The 25471-nt window shown below is 37.2% G+C and overlaps 2 protein-coding genes and 1 non-coding gene across 3 annotated transcripts; 2 read left to right on the top strand and 1 right to left on the bottom strand.

Annotated features, from left to right (window-relative positions):
* The first annotated feature begins 98 nt into the window (after positions 1–98).
* Positions 99–24090, top strand: LOC134822404 (importin subunit alpha-3-like). Its single transcript, XM_063833451.1, has 12 exons — positions 99–240; positions 1014–1154; positions 1644–1785; positions 2047–2134; positions 2351–2522; positions 2650–2790; positions 3235–3340; positions 3603–3748; positions 3941–4063; positions 22530–22652; positions 22891–23007; positions 23309–24090. Exons 1-12 carry the CDS (start codon positions 103–105, stop codon positions 23426–23428), a joined length of 1557 nt encoding a protein of 518 aa, XP_063689521.1. The 5' UTR covers positions 99–102; the 3' UTR covers positions 23429–24090.
* Trnaq-uug (transfer RNA glutamine (anticodon UUG)) lies at positions 325–396 on the top strand. The gene has a single exon. It is a non-coding gene; the product is annotated as a tRNA-Gln (tRNA).
* On the bottom strand, positions 5049–6438 carry LOC134822406 (rhodopsin-like). The gene is made up of 2 exons (XM_063833452.1): positions 6263–6438; positions 5049–6014 (listed from the first exon to the last, which is right to left on the bottom strand). The coding sequence occupies exons 1-2, from the start codon at positions 6336–6338 to the stop codon at positions 5140–5142; spliced, it is 951 nt and encodes a 316-aa protein (XP_063689522.1). The 5' UTR covers positions 6339–6438; the 3' UTR covers positions 5049–5139.
* Positions 24091–25471: the final 1381 nt, after the last annotated feature.

The following is a 25471-nucleotide window of genomic DNA, read 5'->3' as shown; positions in this document are numbered from 1 at the left end:
ATGTATGTTATTATAAAAAGCTTCAACTTCACCTCCGATAGATTTTCAAAATCTTAATCATTTTCAACCCATCTCACTAACTTTCATTTTCTAGCTTCAATCATGCCTGTTGAGGAAAGTGGACGAGCGCAGCTTTTTAAGAATAGCAGTCGTGCAGATGATTCTCGAAGGAACCGCCAAGACATGGTCAGCAAGCTCCGAAAAGACAAGAGGACGGAACAGATGCTCAAACGTCGACAGGTCACCAGTAACCACTAGCCGCGCTTAGAACCACTTATAATATATTAGGTGTATAATGTCCATAGAATTCATTTGAGCTCATCCGGTTCTATGGTGTAATGGTTAGCACCTTGGACTTTGAATCCAAAGATCCGAGTTCGAGTCTCGGTAGAACCTCTTTTTATTTCAGGCGTGCTGATTTTCAGAATTTTGCTCCTCTGATAAATTGATATCGAAAATAAATCATGCCTTTGATTCAAGTTTACATCACGAAAGTTCACTGAAAAGCGGTCATGTGACAACGCGCGTCGCTCATGTTATACAATAGGTAGCAATTAAATCCATGGCTGTTATATACTATCAATTACCAAGTTAATGATTCGCGTGATTTGTGAATTAATCATACTATTGTATTGTATGTTATGTGTATTGACAAGAGGTCAGTCGATATTACTGCTGATCACATGATCGTCTCAGACATATGTGTGATGTGTATATTACGTCATAGTAAGAAACTTGTCTTAATACTTTCTTATTTCCCCTTTTAGAATCTTAGCGTTTCTAGTATTAATTCTCAAAATGAGACTGTATTCCATGATTGGCTTACGTAATTAGTAATCTATCCCTGTATTTACGCTCAAAACGATTTGTATCTACAATCAAATATTTGTATCTTGTTATTTCACAGATAAGAAAATACCTAACAACGCAGTGCAAGTAGAAGTCGTTTGTACAAACATTAAAATTTGAAAACTCATGCACCGGGTCCTTTTATCAATTCTTTATCTTTTCAGGTAGTGGAGGATAGTGAGAATGAAGTTACCGACAAGGATTCCAACGCGGTCCCTCCACCGGACCCAGTCCAGATAAAAGCTCTTATTGATAGTAGTAACGATATTAACGTTATCTTGGGGGCTGTACAGAACTGCAGAAAGGTTTGTCAATGATTTGTAGTTAGACGTTTATGATTCATCTCTTAAAGGCATATTATTAGAACTGATTTTGTAAGCAGCCCTTAAATCAATTCCTTAGTATTGCTATTTCAAGAAACGGAAAGCTTCAATGTTTATTCACTTTCAGAATAATACTGAAAATTCGATGATTTTGTGTTTGAATTGTAAGGATAAGCCGGAAATTCTTGGGTATCGTGATTATCAACTTTTGATTGATTTAACATTAAATCAAATTAAAATCTTGAATAAAGGCCAATATTCATTGTTCACTAAATTGTTATGTGGTGAAAAGGTCACGCCTAATAGGAACTTACAGTCTCCAAACAACGAAAATATCGTATTTTGTAGGTTGAGTGAGAAAGTTCCGGATTCTTATACATGTAGAAAACCTCTCAAACTTTATCAAGTTCGAAAAAAAAGCCTTACTTCTTAAAGTTATCAAATTACTTACCTCTTATTTAAATCTCCCAGGTGCTATCCCGAGAACAGAGTCCACCAATAGACGAGGTGATAGATTCAGGTCTCCTCCCCAAACTGGTCCAGTTCCTGCTCTGTGATGATAACCCTGCTCTCCAGTTTGAGGCTTGCTGGGCCCTCACCAACATTGCTTCAGGTGAGGAGAGGTGACTTGTCGGGGGACAATTGGATCACAACAAGATATTGTATTTGGAGACAATACTGAATGGAGTTGGGTTAAAAACATATAAGTGATACGATAGTTTTACTTGTAGAAGCTTTCAATAAACATGTGTTAATCGTCGTCAGCTCAGACAATAATTCACTCCCAAGATCACGACGTAGTAAATTTATAAAGCATATAATATTTTATTCTATAGCACATCTTATCCCACTTGAACTAAATGTCTGATTGTAGGTACGAACAAGCACACCAAGGCGGTTGTGGAGTGTGGTGCAGTGCCTCACTTTATCAAACTACTGAGCTCCGATCACGTTAACGTTTGGTAAGTTGTGTAAAACTTTATTTTAATTACTAATTATTTATTTATTGAAATGGTGTTTTATTTTTGGTTGTTCTTTGCATCAGTGTGGTTTAGTTTCTTTTGACTTTAGCCAGCCAGTTCAGTTGATTAGATTAGAATCTCCAGATATATCCAGCAAATAACTTCACTTCAATGTAAAAACTAAAATGTATCTGTTAATCTACACCATGTCCCTAGTGAGCAAGCAGTTTGGGCGCTAGGTAACGTAGCTGGTGACGGATCTACCTACCGCGACTTTGTGATAAACTGTGGCATTATCCAACCTCTCATCAAACTAGTCAACCCGGAAGTTTCCATGGGATTCCTGAGAAACATCTCCTGGACTATGAGCAATCTTTGCAGGAACAAGGTCAGTTTGTATCATCTATCAGTTGTATTGGGGGGAATTTAGTACTTTAGTCGAGATGATAAACGGGGTTTATTTATAATCGATTGATAATTACCGATTACTCGCCAATTACCATTGACTCCCTCAGGACCCTCCACCCACGATGGAGACTATAGAATCACTGATCCCCACTATCTGCAACCTCTTATCCTATGGAGACAAGCACGCTCTCAGTGATGCTTGCTGGGCTCTTTCTTATATCACCGACGGCAGCAATGATAGAATTCAGGTTGTCTCGCCATTCCCTTTTATTTCGCAGTAAAACTCACTTTACAGAAGTATACAGATTATCGAATTGCTCTAATGCATATTTGATAGTACTGTATTAATATTATATCAAGTATTAAAATACAGGATCTTCGACTGGTTAGTTACCTTACGAGACATATTTATACTCGACGAAATTCGGGTGACCTAAATGATATGGGAACAAAAATATGGGATTTTTTTCCCGAAAACCAACTCATTTCGTACCCCAAATTAAATCACGGTATTTGGTGAAAAATTATGGTAACCTAAATTGTGGTTGTCCGAAAATATTATGTTTTTTTCCGGAAAACCACCGACTGTCGTACCTTTTAAATATGTTTCGTAATGTATGCCCGATAACGTTATTCTGCCGAATAGATTTGATGAATTACTTCAACTAACTTTAGCCAATCTCTCATTTCAGAGAGTGATAACTTCAGGAATAATCGCTAAACTGGTGGAACTGTTGGGCCACGCTGAGGTCCTGGTGGTTACCCCAGCTCTCCGTGCTGTTGGCAATATCGTTACTGGTAAGTCAGTGACCTGTGTTAATGTTAGTCACGTGGTTACGTGATGACGTCATTGTTTAGGTTACGTGATGACGTCATTGTTTAGGTTACGTGACGTCATTTTAAAGTGCATATTTTCACTGGATGTCATGGACGTGAATTTTGTATTAATGCTCCAATAATTTGGGGAAATATCAGGCTACAATGAGGAGACTGTAGTCGGAGTAACTTATAAAAATTACTGTTAATTACAGTAATTTCTGAAGATTACTGTAAATTACAGGTAACGATGAACAGACACAAGCCGTGATCAGTTCCGGTGCTCTGAAACACTTTGAGAAGTTGTTGTGGCACAAGAAAAACAACATCCAGAAGGAGGCTGCCTGGACTATGAGTAACATTACTGCTGGAACAAAACATCAGATTCAGGTAAATGTTGTTCCGTAAACCATAGCATCATCATTATTATAATATAGAAGTGTAGTGTGGTGTGCAACCATACTTCAAACATCACACAAATCACAAAGTTAACTATAAAAACTGATATTTAGTAATCTTAGTTTACCATGAATATCAGGACTAACTTATAATTATGAAGCTAACTTCTACCTAAACCCCCAGTCTGTGATAGACGCCAATCTGCTACCCTACATTATAGACGTGTTGTCACGCGGTGACTACAAGACTCAGAAGGAAGCAGTGTGGGCCGTCACTAACCTGACCAGTGGTGGAACACCTGAACAGGTACGTGTATATGTAGTCGGCAGTTTGTTCGGTTGTCTGTCAGTTTGTTCGGGTGTCTGACAGTTTGTTTGTTCTGGTGTCTGACAGTTTGTTTGTTCGGGTGTCTGGCAGTTTGTTTGTTCGGGTGTCTGACAGTTTGTTTGTTCGGGTATCTGACAGTTGGTTTGTTCGGGTGTCTGACAGTTTGTTTGTTCTGGTGTCTGGCAGTTTGTTTGTTCGGGTGTCTGGCAGTTTGTTTGTTCGGGTGTCTGGCAGTTTGTTTACTCGGGTGTCTGGCAGTTTGATTTTTCGCAGGTTTGTTTGTAATTTTGTTTACTGTTAGTAAGCGGGTATGTGTGTTTATCAGTCTGTTTTGATAGCAGTCCCTTTATAATATGTTGACCTTGCTGTACGGCAAGTTAAACAAGGATCTGAAACTACTAGGTTCCGTACAGACTCAACTCTGCACCCGTGTCAATATGTTCATTATATGCAAGCCTCTTGATTTATAACCCACTTGCACTCTTCCTACTGTAATTTCTGATATGGCCAGTTGATCATATTTCTTATTAGTTGCATGTTTATCTGAGCAGTTTAACAACAGCTAGACCAACAGTTTGCTGTTATTTCACCGATCCTACCAATTCACTTTGAGCGTGATTCTTTCTCAATTTCTCGTATAAGGGGTCGCTGTCCACTTTAAATAGTTAGGTTGATCGCAAAGTAAAAGATACTCCACCTTTTATGGTATTATCATACTGGAATGAATATGAACAGCTCGGTAACATTGACCTGAATATAATGTCATACATGTACGTCACGTTTAACGGACTAAACTCTGGACAAATACTTTAATAACAGCTACAGGGAATGACAAATATTCCGAAAGCTTGGTTTATTGAAAAATAGCAATTGTATTATTTATCCCATCTCATAATCTAACCAATGGGAAAATATCGTATTACGTCAGGAAATTTACATATAGATAGATAACCCAGATATTAATGATTTAATTATTGTGTCAGAATAAAATTAGCGTCAGTATTGCATAACCCGTCTCTCCACTGAACCTCACCAAATCTGAATGTCCCAAAACCTCAAGTAATCCTCCAAATTGTCATCTCAATCCCGTTTTCCTCCTCGAAGCTAGGACTGACTGGGTCCCTTCCCGGAGTCCTGGGACTGGAAGCGGTCAACAAATACCTCTCCGTAACAAATAGTTGAGACACATACCTCCTGAACCGTGCATTTGTTGCTACGTATATAAACGGATTCAGTACCACATGTATACTCTTCGCGTAGATCTGAAAGAGAGTGAACCAGTTTGGTACAGTAGTTCCGGTAGATTTAAGGATGATAAGGATGAAAACAGGCAGATACGAGATAAGGAGAGCCCAGCAGATAAGGTTTACTGTAAGGAGAGTTCGGAGGTGGTGGACGATAGAGCGACCTGCTTTCAGCGTATGAAGGATGATAGTGTACATTATCTTAATGTTAGCTATGAAGACTGTTATCATAGGTATAGCCACGTAGAACACAGTGAATACCTTGGTTGACGTGAAGGTAGTGGATGTGGGGAGGTGGTTTGAAGACCAACATATCAGACCTCGTGTGAAGAAGAACGACTCCGCTTTTGAGCCTATCCAGAAGACAACAGGAACAAAAGTGCTCAACCAGATGAAACCAATAACTATCTTGACATGCCGTAGATTGATTCGTTTCCTAGCAGCAGGGGGTTTCTTCAGTACCCACAGCCGGTAAACAGATATAGACACGATGATCAGGATCTCCGCGAGAAAGGGAATGTGTGAGCTGAAGAAGCCGGTGAACCAGCAAGCAGCCTCCCCGAATAGCCAGATACCAGAGGGGACAGTGGCCAGCATGGGTGTGTAGAAGAATAGGGAGATTATTATGTCTGCAAATGCTAGGTTCTCGATGAAGAGCAGGGTTACTTTGTCCATGTCGAGGGCTCCTGGGGGTAAGGAATGTTAGTTTAAGGAATGTTAGTGTTAGTGTAGTGGGGACAGATACAGGACTTGAAATAGTTTATAATTTTCGGGTGTAGCAACGACCTTATCTAAAGATTAACACTGAATTGATTCATGAGTCATGACCAACACTATTATGTAGTGGTCAATTGTTATAATGTATGTTGTGTTTAGTTTTAAATACAATTAAATACAGAATTTGTAGTTTGCCAGATATTCTAGATAAACTTACTGTGTCGGAGTGAAAGATAAAGCACACCAATGTTCGCAAACACACCAATAACCAGGACTAGAATATTGTAGAACATTAACAACCCTTTCGTAGCCGTTGTCAGTACCAGCACATTTGCGATATTTGTCACGTTAGTGCCATATACCACGTGATCAAATAACACGTGGGGGGTACTGTTGCCAGGCAACGTGTCATTTATCAAGGATAGGTTAGTTGGCATGATCGTTACATTTGCTGCTGCGAACGTTTCTAACATGATCTAGGGAAATATCGATTTTTTTATTAAATTAATTTACAAACTATTGATTACAAGGTAGTACAGACAAATCCGTCTGAAAAAATCGATCTGCTGACACACGAAGCTTTCAGAGGATTTTTGACGTTTTTGAGTCCCATTAGGTGCCCTTTATGGCTGACCAACTTTTCCAAACTTTTCCACTTGTCTTAAGGCCACTTTTTGCCACTTTACCACTTTTTACCACCTTTCTTGTTTGTCGAATATCTTTAGTTGTGAACATCGTAAAAGGTTGCGGATCAATCGAGTGTGTTCATATTATCAGGAAGAAAAACTTTTGTTCAAACAATTTTTACGTCAGATAATAAGTTAATTGGATAATTATCAATTAACTAATTAGCAAAATTCTAAAAATTTTTTATTGGCTCAAAATGATCGGAATAGCTTGAAACACGGAGAAAAGTATTTTTTAGAAAAACTTTGAAAATTTTTCACTTACATTTTTTTTTCGAGACTTGAAAAAAATTTCGAAAATTCAAAATATTTTTTCCGCCAAAAGTGATCAAACCGCATGAAACACGGAGAAAAATTCCTTTCAAAAAAACTTAATACTTAAATCGCCAATATTTGTAGTTGGAGTTCAGTAAATCTCGGCAGATTTTAGTAAACAGGAATTACTAAGTGAAGAGGTCTGACACTGAAAAACGTTAACCATACGATCGCGCGGCGATATAAGAGTTTCATAAACTAATTTTCACAGAAACTGCACCAATGGCACAGTCAATATCGAAACGATAGCCTGCTGTACTGTCATTTTATTGATTTCAATGATGAATCAGTGGGGTTAAGATAATCACATTTGTAATAAATAAACATCTCTGTGCCGTCAATTGTGCTAATCTAAACCAGCCTACCTGTATTACCAGACCTCTTCTTTTCCTCGACAATCAAACCAAGTTGTTCATATCGCATTTGGTGGGTGATGTAAGTAGTAATACATATCGAGCTGTACTCAATCACAATGCGACACAATGCAATACGTGTATATTATATTATGGCCCTTAATGAGGTATATGAAACGTTCTATACCGTACACTTCTCGTTACTCCAGTGAGAGGCCCAGTATGGAGAGGTTTAACAGTTTAGCACGAAAACGTCTACTTGGCCTCATGGCTCTTTGACAGCTCAAAGAATGCGAGAAAAGACCAGAAAGCTTAAATTTTCAACTCCACATTAATCCTGAGCTGATCATCATGGCCCCGAATATCCTACGGGAAGAACCTGTATTTTTACCTCACAACGTCCGGATTTCAAATCAACACCCTCAATAACATTAACAATCCTTCCTGATCAGGATCTGTCTCTATTAGCAATTTCCAAAATATCCTGACTCTCGTGGAACATTTCACTGAATTAATTATTACTGGTTTTTTATTACCCCTTGCCCGTCATTCGTATCTACATCTTACCCTTGCCAGTATGTTACCCTTGCTGATTTTACGTTTAGCCGACCCTGACATATGGGGGTGATTTGAGGTAACCACCGATCCAGCATAGTAAATGAAGCGGTATGCAGAACAATACAATACAAGTCACAGTTGACATGATGTTGGAAGGTGTATTTACACTTGCTTCCTGGACCTGGCTGTTCCTTAGTTTCCCTGATCTGTTCTTGCCTTCTTCAAACTGTAAATGAGCCATGAGGCCAAGTATACGTTTTCGTGATAAACTTTAAAACGTCTCTATACCGGGTTTCTCACGGTATAAAGCGTTACATAAACCTCATTAGTCATTAAGAGCCATATAATATACACGTATTGTGTCGTAGTCTGATTGAATACAGCTCGATATGTACCTATTAGTTTCAATACTTTCAACACTATACTATATAACAAATAATTTTAATGACAGGATGGATTACTGAGGGCACTGTGTTAAGGTGATTTAAGTGGGTCCCAATTCCCACCGACCATTCTTCTTTGTGTTATGAATACTTGCTTCATCATCTCCTTTTAATAAAAATCACGGTGTCTTTATTGACTAAGCGTATTACTACTTACATCACCCACCAAATGCGATATGAACAACTTGGTTTGATTGTCGAGGAAAAGAAGAGGTCTGGTAATACAGGTAGGCTGGTTTAGATTAGCACAATTGACGGTACAGAGATGTTTATTTATTACAAATGTGATTATCTTAACCCCACTGATTCATCATTGAAATCAATAAAATGACAGTACAGCAGGCTATCGTTTCGATCTTGACTGTGCCATTGGTGCAGTTTCTGTGAAAATTAGTTTATGAAACTCTTATATCGCCGCGCGATCGTATGGTTAACGTTTTTCAGTTTCAGACCTCTTCACTTAGTAATTCCTGATTACTAAAATCTGCCGAGATTTACTGAACTCCAACTACAAATATTGGCGATTTAAGTATTCTTGAAACGAAAAATTCACTAAGTTTTTTTGAAAGGAATTTTTCTCCGTGTTTCATGCGGTTTGATCACTTTTGGCGGAAAAAATATTTTGAATTTTCGAAATTTTTTTCAAGTCTCGAAAAAAAAATGTAAGTGAAAAATTTTCAAAGTTTTTCTAAAAAATACTTTTCTCCGTGTTTCAAGCTATTCCGATCATTTTAAGCCAATAAAAATTTTTTAGAATTTTGCTAATTAGTTAATTGATAATTATCCAATTAACTTATTATCTGACGTAAAAATTGTTGAACAAAAGTTTTTCTTCCTGATAATATGAACACACTCGATTGATCTGCAACCTTTTGCGATGTTCACAACTAAAGATATTCGACAAACAAGAAAGGTGGTAAAAAGTGGTAAAGTGGCAAAAAGTGGCCTTAAGACAAGTGGAAAAGTTTGGAAAAGTTGGTCAGCCATAAAGGGCATCTAATGGGACTCAAAAACGTCAAAAATCCTCTGAAAGCTTCGTGTGTCAGCAGATCGATTTTTTCAGACGGATTTGTCTGTACTAAGGCACGAATTTAGAGTTTCCATAAAAGAAAATACACCATGTTTTGTCGAAGTTTCGGCTATAGGCCTTTGTCATGGACGAACGTAGCTGCAACACACAATAGTTAAAATAGATATAATAATATATGCAACATAACTATCAATAACGTGAAAAGTACCTAAAAAATACAAATATTAAACTAAAATAAAAACGCAACCCGTATTTTGCTTTACAGTGAGTGGAGACTATCATTTCGTCAATAATAATCGACCCACTCAAGAGAGCGAAAAAAGAAACATACTTATTCCCAGAAGTTTATAGAGAAATTACAGAGTTCGTTGCAACTGTAATGAACGGGAAAACTTTCCATGCAAGAGGATAAGAAACTTTACCTATGAAATTCAATTATGATGACAAAGTGGCACCGCACGGCATCTGATGTTCCAACATTTACATCCCAAGTTGAAGTACATACCATAATTAACATTCCATTGACAATCTAACTACAGTTAAAGTATCATCACATCTATAAGACAGTGCTAATAACTAAATAACTAATTGTGCAAAACTGAACGCTGCTATCGAATCTGCAATCTTCACTAACTCTAAGCTATTCTATACTATTAGAAATTTATCATTGGATTTTTGCCTCGGTTGAATATGCCGCTCTAAACAAAAATGGGCCCCATCAATGTCAGGCAATCGTTAAATAGGTGATGGTGACACTTTGACTTTCAAGAAGACGATCAAATTAAGACAATTTGTCTTGATTGGTATCGCGTTACGGCCCATGCCTCATAATATGCAGGTCTGGAATTTCTAACGGCAAGATATTACCCCAATCGAATTGGTATATCCACGAAATCGTAAAAGAGGTAATCTTCTGTACTTTACCAGTACAGAGGAACTGTTACTTTTTATAATTATAAAGAGGCCTCACACAGAGATGTTCTGTCAGCGCCAGCTTGATTTGTAATAGTAAATTACGCTACTGCGCCAATATTGTAGCTAAACAGCTGTTATACTCTAACATTTCAAGGCATGACGTAAACTGAGGATTTTCATTCGCTCAATAGTTAGGGCTAGAATCGAAATTTATGGGACCATCTGCATCTGGGAATTAATTCACAACAAAGGTTTCTCTTCAGGAATGTGTTGTCCACAGTCCCGGGAAACACCCCGAAACATTGTCAGACTGAAACTGATGGGAAACCCTTCTAGAGCAATTTTGCTCCAGGGACCCATACACCCCAACCTTAAAAGTTACAAATCGATTTTGGAAGGTCTGTGAAATCTTCTAAGTGTGTGCAAAATTCCCGCAATTGCTACATTTAGGAGAAGATTCAACAATTTGATAATGCCAAGACGGTACAAAATTACCTTAAGACCGATGCCATCCCTCGCAAGACTTGCTAATCTAGCAGCAACACTCTTGTTCAACAGCTAGAATCTGAAGTACGCAGATCTTGACATCTTGTGCAGACTTGCTGATTAACTGATAGTTCGACCTTTATAACCGAATTCGAACTTCAAGTTATCGATATTCATATCACCACCTGACCAGTCACCACGGTCTACGAAGTAACGCAATCGAATCCCCCCCCCCCCCCCCCCCCCAATAGAACGCAGTAAACACCCACAAATGTACAACAAAAGCAAAAACCACTACCAAAGAATTAATCATTAAAAGCGCAAAATAAAGAGCTTTACTATATCAGTATAGTAGTATATAGTAGTCAGTACACTAGTACCAAGCATCATTTAGTTCCCCCTGGTAAAGTCAAAGTACTGCATTTACTTACAGTGACATCGGGACACTAGAATCAGTGACTCAGACTGTCTGCGAGATGACTGTCATGTGACTGATGGAAAGTGACTGTCACGTGACTGATTAGATGGTAAATACCTGTCCTTCCCCGCTCTTCAATCAAGCTAATGAAAAAGTAATGAAGTGCAAGTGTGTCTCTTAGCTACCTGACATATGTCATGAAGTAAGAATCGTTCTACCTCGAAACTGTCATGTTAAACAAAATGTAACGGGCATTATAAGTAAAGTGTGTTAACATTTAAGTGGCAATCTCAGACATGATTATTAAAGAACCACGCATCTCGCAGACAATTAATTTAATAGATTTAGGTGGATATTTGATCGAATCTAGCAACTTGATACGAGACTATAATTTTACCCGCTCAGTGCCCACCTATTATAAATACCGCGCATATTCCGGGGAATATTGCCCGTGTTATATCTCTATTAACATTATTAATATCCCTGGAGCCACTCAGTTGGCGTCGGGTCGCACCCGAGTGTGCTGACCACTGACTGGTCAGTGACCTGTCAGTGACTGGTTAGTGACTGGTCAGTGACTTCCCGCACTAAAACGAATAATACAATATTACGCTAGATTTGAGATAGATTTGTACGAAATATCCCGCTCATTCCATCGCTCTGTCATTAATTCCCCTAATTCGATCTCCGTCAATTTAAGAGTGTGATTAATCATAGTTTCACCATTAATCCCAGATCTCTTAGAGTGTGGGTCTTCTGTAAGTTTAAATAAAATATAGGGGAGGGGTAGGGGGGATAACATTTTTTTTTTGTTAAGGTAAAAGTAGTTTTTTGAAAAAAACAAAAACAAAAAAGGGAAAAAAATGGGGGAAAAAAAGGGAAAAAACCAATAAAATGATAAAAATATAGCTCAAAATCGAAATAGCTCAAAATCAATTTTTTCTTTTTTTGTTAAGGTAAAAGTAAATTTTTGAAAAAAACAAAAAACAAAAAAACACGTAATCCCCCCCCCCCCCCCCCCCTCCCCCACCCCCAATATAGTATTAACTCCCAAAACACGCAAATAGAAGCTCATGATTTTTGACGACTTACCCAAGTACAACTTAACCACAGTCTGTTAATCGACCAGCTCTAATAAAAGTTCATCGTATAAACTTAAGCTGACGTCAATCGATATCAAACTGGTCCAATAATTGGAAGATAAGCCTCCGTTAATTGCCCGCAGTTGGAGTCTGAGAAGCAGTTTCTGTAGAATACAGTTTAGAAATTAGAGTTCAAGGCATACATTGTGTGGTGATCTGCAGTCTGCACGTGCGAGACACGTCACGTGCGAGACACGTCACGTGCAAGACCCGGCAGCTGCAGCGGCAGGGGCCTGAAACATTTCGCACATGCGTTATTTGTCTGCAACTACAATTTGGACTGACAGTAAAGTGCAAAGTTTTCTATTGACAGCAACGGAGTACGGACTATTGTGAAATAAATGCGAGGAATATGGGAATATATCCACCAGCGTGCGCTTTTTCGCATAGCGGGCTCTCACCAGCCCGCTGTCAAAGGGCCCGATATCTCTACAGCCCGCTCATGATATAGCCCGCTAACAAGTGACATTTAATTTGACCAGTAGCAATATAGCCCGGAGTTCTCTAAAATATTTTCAGTTTCTGTATCGTCTCCATGTGAAATTCCTTATTACACTGACTATATTATATACATTTTATTTTTGTGTCCGGTAGGGCTGCTCATGCAGCTCGTGAACAGATGACATGATACTTTGATTTATATCAAAGTTATTATAACACACTACATAATACACATCAGCACTATAATCCCCCTATATTATTGATATTCATCGTCACTGACATTACATTCATTATTCCCACGGCCCAGGAATGCAGTGCATCTCCAGCCCCTATATACGACACAGCCCTTTATGATTGGCTTACATTGAACACGTGACATGTTACCATGGTTACAACAATTAGTGGCGACCTTTTCTATAGTTGACTTTTATACAAGCTCCATTGTTTATTTATAAAATTATATATTAACTGTAATACGCCCGCTGGTGGATATAATCCACATCACCTCGACCCGCGGGCGGAAAAATCGTATAGCACTCGGGCCCGATGGGCCCTCCGTGCTATACGAAAATATGTCCTCCTCGGGCTAGCGCCCTCGGGACATATGAAATATTGCACGCGCGTGCGCGTGCAATATTTTGTTCCGCCCGCGAGTCTCCGGTGATATGTATATATATTGTGATGTTATAGTGAGCATATTCTATGCTGATACAGCAGAACCAGCCGACCTCTTAAATTATCATGTTAATGAACACCTTGCTTAAATACTTGACACATTGCTTTCAAAATGTTATTCAATGTTAGGGGGGGGGGGGGGGGGGGACAAGGGGTATTTTTTGTTTTTTTTGTGAAACTTGCCAAAATCTTTATATCTGTTTAAAAGCAAAAAGACCACAAAAAAGACCACAAAATTGCCAGTATCTCGCTTCGCGATATTCGCGGAATTGATCTCATTAAAATCAAAACAACTCAATCACTAAGTCAAAATGTTTGCATGAAATTTTCAGAATCGACTAATAATCGCATTTCCGCCTTATTGCAGGAAGCCGATTTTTTCCATTCACACCCTTTTGTAAAAAGGCAATAGTAAAAGGTTACGAATGGTAAGATATAAAGATATAACTCACAGATAATATATAGTTTAGGCTTACCTTTCATATAAAGTTAGTCTAATTCAAAAATATTGATATTTTACCAATTTATGGGCCAAAATCTATCAAATTTGGTGCGTATGCCCAAATATTGTCATATAATGGTTTTTGGCTGATAACTCATTTTTTGTCCAATCTGGATGAAAAATCATATACAAGTTCAGGAGACCACTAGCTACTGCAAGTAGAGCACCTATGATCTGGGTATTTGCCATTTGGCATGTTGACATGTTGCCAAAAAGGGACCAATAATGGGCGTGGCTGTACCGAGGGCAACGGTGGGTGGTTGGGGTCCAGAAGTCGGAACCCCCTCAAAAGTTTGGTCACTGATGCTAGTTTGTTGGTCAATTGCTAGCTAATAATCAAGTTTCACAAAAAATACCCCTTGTCCCCCACCCCCCCCCCCCCCCCCCCCCCCCTAAGGTTCTATAAAAACAATTTCAAAATTGTTAAGTTTCCCTAACACTGACTGCAATGTAACGAATCCAAGCTGATGAACTGAAAATAAATACTCTAACACTTCTCATACGAGAATATTGAAAAACAATCTAGAAATTTAACGCGATGGTTGACGTGGAAATGGCAGGAAACTTCTGATTAATTTCTCAAAACTAACGACAAAATCACTTAATAGATACTTGTCAACAGCTACAACTGACTGTCATGTGAGTGGCTATTTATCAATATTAATCAAATTTGCCAAAGATGCAAAAATTATCTTGGTTAAATGGATTAATACCGTGTAATGGTTCAATACCATGTTTTAATACTGTATAGTTTAATCGAACCCATAAGACTGCAAGATATAAGTGAAAATGGTTGCAGAAACCCCAATTAATTATTAAACCGGGAGCGGCTTGGGAAATGATGACATCTAATGTGAAGCTGTCTCTGTAATCACAGCTGAAATTATCCAACTGACATTTGGCATTTGTCCCTGAGAATTCTAGCCACAGGAAAATTCCCAGATTACTTGAACTTATTTTGATTGCAAGCCAAGAGACTCAACCCTGGAAAGATCACAATATTTCTTACTTGTGCAGAACAAGAATAAACCATCAGATACAGGATATATCATGTCATGCCACAATCAAGATAATTAAACTGCTTGGAAATATTAGCCCTGACAACAACAACTTACCAACCAAGGAAGACCCTAGTGCAGTTGACAACAACAATAAGTATAGCAACAACATCAACAACAATAACAACAATAACATCAACAATAACAACAATAACAACAACATCAACAACTACAACAATAACAACAACTTCAGAGCAATTTGAACTGTAGCATGCAACATGATCAGCAGTGAAACAGAATGATCGGTAATATTTGAATCAGTCAGCTGTGACAAAATGTCACAGTACCCTATTGTGCTCTATTCAACGAAAGCTTGCTCGGCTGACTTGATATGATTGACAATGGATGTAGCTTGATACCACTTTGACACCACTCTGAAATCTCCCTTGTTCAGGTGATGACTGGGGTTGATATTAGCAGCAACCCTGTTCGAAATATATAATATTAGAGGAATATAATAATCATTTATATCACTACTACTCCTGTTGTCTCGACATACTAATGGATCCTGACTTGATCCTGGCTACTCATCTATCTCTATTAAATTTGTAATGGTCGAGAAATATCTGATACTGAGTTATTAGCATGGCATTTTAATAATCAAATTTATTAATATTTTGATCAAAGAGTAGCTTTAATGCATTCACCATGGAAATTGTCAAATATGTTACTCATCTTCCCGAACTTTTGAGAAAAAAACTTCAAATCGAAATGAGCAAACGTAAATATAATGCGAGCAATCCACTGTAAAGTCTACTTTAAATCTACTGTACAAACTTGGAGTCCGATCAACAAATCAACCCAATATAAAATATACTTCTCTTTAGTTGCTTCTGAAAGTTAGCAATGCGACCTCTAGCTGGATCATCCAGCTAGATCATCAAAAATTGCATTAAAAGTTACAAATAAAAGTCAAACATCTAGCCTGGACGTTTGACTTTTATTTGTAACTTCTAATGCAATTTTTGAATCAGGATCACGATTCACGGTTCAAGTTCTCTTTTTGTTGAATGGTTTCCTTTTGGAGGCATTAAAGGCCACCCATTTAGTAATTGCTGTGCTGAATTAAAACAATATGTCACAAAAATTTGTCCGGATTCTGAGCTGTGACCCGAAAAGTATCCCCATAAAATTAAAATTAAAATGAAGGAAACACTAAATAAAGCTTTGTGACTGTGACTAAAAGCTTTGTGACTGTAAGATTCTGTGGTTTCTATTAGAACCAGGGATTGGTCCCATGGTAGTACGTATGGCATGGGAGGGCGGGTGGGGGCGGGGCCGGGGTATTATATTTCTACACAATAGCTACGGAGAGGGAGGGGTTCTATAATGCACGGTACTACTGACTTAAAATAGTAATATGAAACATCAGGAACATAGGTTAATACAACATGGCCTGCAATGGTTCTGAAACCTACTAAGCTGTTTCTTATAACCAAATAAAACAGTTACCGGCTTTTCGTTATTAGAAACCCATTCATGGTATTGTGTGCCCAGAATACTAATAGATCTCAAATAGTACGTAACCTTTGAGCAGCAAGTAAATAAAGAGCACATCAATGTGACCACTGTCATTTGATCTCATGTGATCACTGTCATGAATCAGACTGTGCTGTCAGTGACTTCGTTTTGAATTTGATTATAATAATATTATAAATATATTATAATTTTATTAATATATATATTGTTAAACGATTCATGTAACATGGCCAACCATGTTACATAAGTCTAAAATTAGAACTAGCACGAAAGAACACTGTTGAACTCAATGATGTCTGAAGGCCTAATTTTTTATTAAAATCACTTAACTAATTAAGTAAACTTTGGTATCGAATGATATATAAGATCATACGCACTCTGTATGGGAGACCAGCCATAATGAAATACAATGATGATGCGAATAGAACAGCAAATTATAAGGTAAAACTATTGTTTGGGAATGGGCGCACGTATCTAATAAATTATTGCAAATATAAATAGATAATATTAATACTCAATGGACTACAAATACGTATGCTTGGGATGAAGGATAAGATAAAATGATCCAAACGTGCACATAATCAAAATCAAGGTTTACTTAATCTGAGTTCAACATTCTGCTTAAAGATGAACACAACGATACCTCACCCAAACTACCGTAAAGCAAACTAATAGTGGTTAAATTAACAAATATCCAGCAGTCCAGGTGCTCTAGAGCAGTGTATTGTAGCTGTAATTACTTGTAGATTAATCTATAGATAGCTCTTCAAGTTTTCCTAATAATGTAATAAGACATGCAAATGAACGTGTCCGTATACTCCGTGCCATCAGACGTGCAAGATTACATTGCTGGTGCAGGACGCCTTCTCCAGCTCTCCTGGTCTGTCTACTGACGACTGACTTACCTAACTCTTACCTAACTCTTCTTAGATTTAATCTTATTAATCAAGACTTGGCGAACTGTCAAATTGTTCAGTTCATAGGAGCCTCCTAATTTGATTAAACTCAGCTCCGTGCGAGAAAAAGAAAAGTATTGTTGAAAACAAAAAACAGGATACAATCTGATGATGTACCGTGTATAAGATGTAGAGTGTTTAACCGTGCAAGATAACCACAGAGACTCAATATAATGAGCACCAAAACTCATCAATAGTGAGCACGTGTGTGACTGGGTGGGTGAGCAATCTGAGAGGTTATGTTATCCAGAACTGTTACAACTTACCCACGCACAAGACTTTTATTAAAGATTTAACTTATTATTAGCTTAATTTAAACTTAATGTTACAGTATATTATTTTACAGTATATTTACCTTAGAAGGTAAGTTATTTGGTGTTGATCCGACTTCTACAAGATCAAATAAACGAACTTAAGATTTACTGTGGTGTTCATTGTTTATGTACTGTTTCTAGAGTATTTAAAGAAGGTACACGTCAAAAGAAGCTACAGATTTAGTGGCCTGATTATTTTATATAAGGTCAAAGCAACTGAGTGAAAGTATGAGGTCAAGGGCACATATTATCGAGATAGTTGACTTTGCTAGGCTCGACTAAATGTCAATACCGGAGTCTATTACAATATATCTGAGCTCCAGTCCACCAACATTGGCACGTCTGGTATTTAGCCAATAATCTTGTCAGGTGTCGGTCCCAAACTAAATTACGTAATTAAAGATCTTGGAGTACGGATAGCTTTTATAAAAGTACTGATGTTGAACAATTCGGTTACCTGTCGATATAACGCACGGTTAAGGCACACTTAAAGGCACGGTTAGTACAAACTTAAAGGCGCGGTTAGTGTACACTTAAAGGCGCGGTTAGTGCACACTTAAAGGCGTGGTTAATGTACAATGGTTACTTGTTGCTTATATTAGGGCTACAAATCTCATCCTCCTCAAACATTTGGGTGATAATTAGAAGTTTTGTGAAGAAAAAAACTCGGCATTCACTGGTTATATTATATTAGTGGTTACCCCTGGTTACCACTTTTCATTCAAAGGTTTGGTCAAACAAGACAATATTTTGGAACGAGCTTTACAATTAATTAACAAGATGTTGATAGCGCACAGCTATGTCTTTATAACCGCAGTATACCGTGATTAGACATGTTCACGTGTATCTGCAACTTGTTCTACAGTCAACAATTGCAAAAAGTGGATATTTATCCTATTAAATCAAAGTTCTAAACAAGGGATAGTTAAAAAACAACGCCCAAGTCTAATCTTTCCCTAAAACAAGAACTAAAAATAAAGAACTTCATTGCAATTTCCGCCAATATCTCTTGTCATAACTCAAATTACGGAGATAATGCAGGTCAAAGATATTATTCAAATAAAGATTTCTTTTACATAAATCATGCACAATCAGCGAGAATAGATTGCTTTGGGGTCTTCCTCTTCTCCCTGGTAAGTCCAGTGTATTGATGGCAAAAATGAGGGAAGAAAACGCTGGTCCGTCAATATGACCCCGAAAAACATGTCCTAACATTCTCCACCGACTACGGGCCACTTTTTCAACATTGCAGCGTTTATACAAGTTTTTGTTGGAGATGACTCCTAGGTACTTTATATTCAAAATAGTGCGAAGATGTCTGCGGTGAACGACATCTAGTTTTTCAAGGAATATTTTGGGGACGGCCCAACAGGATGAGTTGTAAATATTTATCCCATGAAATAAATTTGGAGAATTGATTATTTAAGCTTATGGGCACTGGTAATCTAACCTACATTAAAGAGCATAATTATTCTTATCTATCGTTTTAACAAACGCGATTAAACGGTACCCTCTTTTTTTAACAAAATAAGTTTGAGTATTAAAAAATTTGGCAACGTTTAAGACAACAAAACGACATCTCAAATGCATTTAACAACGAGCTAAATCGAAACGCCCAAAAAGAGGTATTTAAAATGGGACATATTGATTATTGGGGAGCTACAAAAAAACAATTTGATAACGTTCAAGTCAACAAAACGACATCTCAAATACATTTAACAACGAGCTAAACGCCCAAAAAGAGGTATTTAAAATGGGACATTTAAATACTACGATAACACCTGCGCGGTGTTTAGTGTTTACCCCTGAGAGAGTTCAGAAAATAACAATTTATTTACACCCGGGAAATAATATTATTCACGCCACATAATTTGATTAATTATCATGATACGTCTAGTATATTAGTCTAGTATATTATATTAGTAGTAATTAGTAGTATATTAGTAGTATTTATCACGGTGTCCGTAAGGAATTCAGCGCTTCTTTTTAATTTTCGTCCTGCAGTTGCAATGTGTTAAACTGTCAAGTGTCAACGCTGGATCATTACTATGTTGCAACCTACAAGATGTCTGAGGAAATAGTCGACTGTTAATTTCAGGTTGAAACGACGTGCATATTTTATGTCAAGTTTGCAAATAAACCCAAAAATGTCAGCAAATCCTGTACTTCTACTTCTAGCAGTTGCCTCCAAAATTCTGTTCAGTTGCCTCCAAAATTCTGTTTAGTTTGACGTCACAGTGCTTTCTATAGCACTGTGACTTCAAACTGAACAGAATTTTAAAGTCAAGTTATTATCGGTGATTTTTCTGCTAATTGCTAGTAGAGTTTTTGGGTCACTACTTGTTACTCACGTCACTAGAAAAAAATATGATAGTATCAACAAAACAAAACTAGAAACTCCCTATAATAATGACACTACACGATAATAATAATAAAACTTGTATAGCACATTAGATGAAAAAATAAACTGTAAACAAATACTGTAAACAAATACTGTAAACAAATACTGAATGACTATAGAAAAATCGTCCGACTCTGTTAATCTTGTCCGTTTAAGTAGTCTCTCAATTAATACTATCCTAACTTACATCTCTTAAATAGATATTAAACTGGATGGACTTTGTGCTAAAAGGTTTGCAGCTGGTCTTAAATTCTTGATCTAATATAACATCGAAATTTCATGAAATCTCAGAAATACTTTAAAAAACAATTTTGAGCACTCAAAAAACCTAAGCTTCAAAGGGTCGATCTTGCTAAATTTATTTAAATACTGAGACCTGATAATTAGTGATATTTTTTAAAGTGATTATTAATATTATTATTAAAAGGGTGCGATACAACTACAGCAAAAAATAACTTTTGAAGTCTAATTCTTTCAAATCTGCATTCTACAGAACACCAGTCTTCTTTCGGGGGTAAATTTAGATGCATAAAGCTAAAAATTAGTGCCTATTTCCTTGAAATTAATCGGAATAGATAAATATTACAAACCTAGCTAGGCCTAGGGCGCAAAGAACATGTTGGAGTTGTTAAGTGTCAAACCTTCATGGATTAGGTACTAGCAGGAATGTAAACTATAGTTTTACGAAAATTTGACCTTTACTCACGACATACCAAGCTTTCCGCAACTCTAAACAACATTCCATTCGCTACAACAGACACGCATGTATTAAGATAGACTATAATATATTGAGTATGATCCGTCAAAAGAGCTCTTAAAATCTTACATGCGAATTTAAGTTCAAATATCATAGCAACTCCATCTACTAATATATATATAATGGCTCATATCCACAAAGACCTTGAGAACACTGAACAAGTGATTTGATAATATTAAGAACCGCTCCCTTTATTGTCCTGCATATTAATGCGTTAAAAGAAAGCGTGTCCAACAATATCTTATGTATTATCTTGTATATTATTGCTTCTCCAAATTATGGTTTCATTCACACCTCCAGAACAGTATCAACAGTGTGCTTGACAACAACGCATTGCTTAGTTGGGTTAGTTGCACGCTCATTTCCGACCCAACGTAACCCTTTGTGCGTATGCTTTATATCCCGAACAGACCACTTAAATAATACTGGAGCTGGACTACAAATTATAATGAAGTGATTTTGAAAGCCTTTCTATGGAGTGAACTTCGAGAAAAGCGTGTTAAGGAGAAACGAGTTCCACGTTCTAGGCGTTATCTTTCCAAATGTTTAACTTTTAATTTTAATTTAACTTTTAACTGCTTGTCCCAAATATAAAAACATCAATTTTTATAATAATTATTTCAACTACTCTAATTCTCTGTGTCGTCTTTCTTAAAACATAATATAGAATTAAAGTTACTCTTCCAGTAACCACAATCCTCTTCGGTAACGCTTGTTTTATTCAGTTTCACCTATAAAACACACAGGTTCTATTGGGTGACCGACAACTTCACTCAATTTGTTCCCACACAGTTAATAGGGCACTCGATCAGCCTAAATCCCAAAACGACAACTTCACCCAGGTCATATTTTAATTGCACCCAAATACGGCAACTGCACCCAACTACGACAACTTCACCCACACGTCAGATTTTCAAGTTCAGGGCTTGAATTGGCTCAGATCGTTAACACCGTGTTAGGTAAGATGAATAAGTAAGCCATAATCTTACTATATATAAAGCGAGACGATATATATATATTTATTTATCCGTGCCATTTTACTGACACCACGGCATCAACTTTAACGCGAATTTCTGCAAAAACCGTCAAAGATATACAACTGAAACTTTTTTGACTGGGTCAAATGCTTTAATGGCCTCCAAATCGGCATGAAAAAATAAAAAATTGACCAAGAAATAGGAGTTTTAGAGCCCAAAATTTGGTACCCAAAGTGGTGTCAAAAACGCGAATTAAATAGGTAATAATTGTTTTAGCCTTTTGAGTCTTGACACCATTTTAGGGTTAGACGGGTTCCTGCTAGTTAATATAAACGATGAAAACTTCTCGGCACTGATCATATTAATATAGACTCACACAATACTTGAAGATGACTTCAGTGGCGACGTCTGTCTGTCTGTCTGTCTGTCTCTCTGTCTCTCTGTCTCTCTGTCTCTCTGTTTGTCTGTCTGTCATGTTTATCTGTCTCTCTGTCTAGTTTGTCTCTCTGTTTGTCTGTCTGTCTAATGTCTCTCTGTCTCTCTGTCTGTCTCTCTGTCTAATGGCCCCAATATTACAGACACTACAACTGGTTGAACTGAAGGCTCTGCCCCCTCTCTCCAACATGCTGACAGTACAGGACCCTCGTACTGTAACTGTGGCCCTGGACGGTATACACAACATTCTCACTGCTGCTAACAAGGTCAATAATTAGTTAATTGGTTAATTATGTCATTTTTGAGTGTACGATACGGTAAATTTTGATTTGATCATCAAAACAACAATTATTAGATATAGACGTTACGTATAAGTTGGCCCTAAGTTTCCCGTCCTATTAACTAATTATGAATTACAGTTAATGCTCGCTCGCCTCTAGTTCGTCCTGCAATTTGATCACAAAACATCCGATCAATGAGGTAATTAAAACGTTATCTACCCAGATATCAGAGGAGGTATGCAGTAAAGTAGCTATTATGCTTGAGGAATGTGGAGGATTGGATCTGATAGAGAAACTGCAGGAACACGAAAACGAAAGTATCTACGCTAAATCCGCCCTGGTATGTTGGACCAATTCATCACACAACTTTAACCGTCTGAATACACATTGATAACATGTTAAATTTAACATGTTAATCTCACAAATGCCAAAATTTTAGCCTGTGCATCAGGGACACAAATTTTCGCATTAAATAATTGAACAATCAGTGACTTTTCTCGTAAGAAGTAGGAAGAGAGTGAGGTGTATGATAGTATTGTGTCAAGAATCAAGGTATTTAATTTGATTCCGAAATAATGACTCTTTAGACATTTTCTAATTGTCATGTTCATCACACTTGCTCACATGATGTCTTATCTCAGATAATAGAGTCGTTCTACAAAGGTGAGGACGGAGAGAACGAGGAGCTCCAGCCACAAGTTACAAACGGACAATATCTCTTCAACGCCCCTACTAATAACACTGGCAAAATCTCCTTCTAATCGACTAATTGGCTGATTAGTTAATTGTTTCATTGATTAATTAGTGTAATTGGTCAATTAGTTGGTTTTTGTTCTCCAATCCAGCAGAGTGCACCCATCGCTGACGATTTTCATGTGTTGAACTTCTTGTCGCAGTTATGTGACTTTTTAAGAATTTATTTGTTATTTGATAGAATTTTTGGTCGGTTCCTATATTTTTATTTTTGGGCAACGGTATTTTCTAGTCTTCATGTGACTAATCCATTGATTTGATAAATTTTTACTGAATTTATTTTTAGTTATTTTTATGTTTCTAAGATAGGACTAAATTTGCGCGTGTACTGTTTCCTTATACAATTGGGGCGCAGTCTTCAGCATGTAAATTAACACTATGACTAATAATATGTTAAATAGTTTTTCATTGTAGCAAGCCGTGAATATTTCCTAAAACCCTATCGTTGTTTTTAAAACAACAAACTTAAAAACGTGAAATTCCATTTTCTGCTCTTGCAGATTGTTGAGAAGTGAAATTGATTGAGAGTAAGTTGTGAAGTGAAATTGAAGGAGATACTTATTCCAAGTTCTTAACAGATCTTGATGATTGATAATTGATGAATAAAGAATCCTCGAGATTTGAGGTTGGATGATAGTTGTTATGGCGAATTATCTTATTTGTTTTTAAAGGACAAAACGCGTTTTATTTCCGGATAAAGGATTATCATTGCCCCCCCCCCCCCCCCCCCCAGAGAAGGCTCTGGTTAGAGCAATCGACGGTCTAATAATATAATATTTGGAACAAATATTTTACGAGTATCACTTACCTGGGGACCCCATGCTATTATATTTATGTTCATAATCATAGAATAGAGATTAGGCGGAATGACAGGCTGAGCGCCGCCCAGTATAATACTAGTGTAACCCGTGCCTTCGGCCGGGACTTAACTGTCACAGTTGCAATGTAAAAGTATACAACCGCATTATATATTGATATCATGCATAACGCTGTCTTATGAAATTATGAAATCTCCCTACAGTTGAAACAAAGCGGCCGCAAGAGTGAGCTCTAAGCTTATAGCATTACGTGGGGCTAAACTAATTACGGTACATGTTATCCTCCTCGTTCTCTCTCCCATCCATTTATGTCACATTTCTGGAACAAAATAATCAATTAAACCACTTACCACCGGCCGATTTTTATAAAATTCGCTTATAGGCTTCGTCAGAGTTTTGTCAGCACTATACCGAAAAAACCAGTCCCGTAACTATTACCGTTTTTTTTGTATAACTGTTCGGAAATTACACACACACAGACACACACACATTCTGGTGTTATTAAGTTGATACTTATAGCTAGCTTCACATTCACTATTGATTGGCAATCAGTGATGTTACAAGTCGTAGCTTCAACAGTCGCGCTAAATCACTCTACAGTCGATTCTTTTAAATTTTCATCAATTTCAGTTTCGCTTTTAGTCTATGAATAAGCGCCATGAGTTGGCATAGAATTTTTTGTCTCTGATTTTGATAAATTTGGTACCAAAAGTTGCCTTTAACTGTGAATTATGAAAATTCACCGTGTAGCACGATTACGTCAAGATGTATGTGGGTCTCCTGTGCATTGCAAAAGTGTAAAATGCCTATAACTCCTGAAATATTGAATATTTTGAAATAATTCTTACAGGATCTTAATGAGCTTAATCAGACGCAACTTTTGGTACCAAAATTATAATATTTAAAGCACCAAATTTTTCGAAAATTTGTTCAGATTAAAAACTTTTGAAAAAAAATTCCTTTAAATCTTAAAATATAAGTACTAAAAGATTCTTCTCAATGAGCTGATTACGATACCATAATAACGATACCATAATAACTATGTGATAATAATTGAAAATGTGAAAGTTATAGGCTTGTAGCGCGATACACTACTTACATAACTTACATAACTGGGTCGCGCCGCGCATCAAATAATTCTTCTCGCAAGATCGGCGAGATGCACCACTGTGCCTCACCGACCTGCGAGGGATTGACATCGTGAATCAAGTTATAGGCCAAAAACTAAAAATT

This window comes from Bolinopsis microptera, chromosome 10 (genome assembly GCF_026151205.1).
Source record: "Bolinopsis microptera isolate Bmic1 chromosome 10, MBARI_Bmic_1.0, whole genome shotgun sequence".
Lineage (NCBI taxonomy): Eukaryota > Metazoa > Ctenophora > Tentaculata > Lobata > Bolinopsidae > Bolinopsis > Bolinopsis microptera.
Note: the sequence above shows the minus strand (reverse complement) of the source record. Positions and strands in the feature narration are given on the sequence as shown.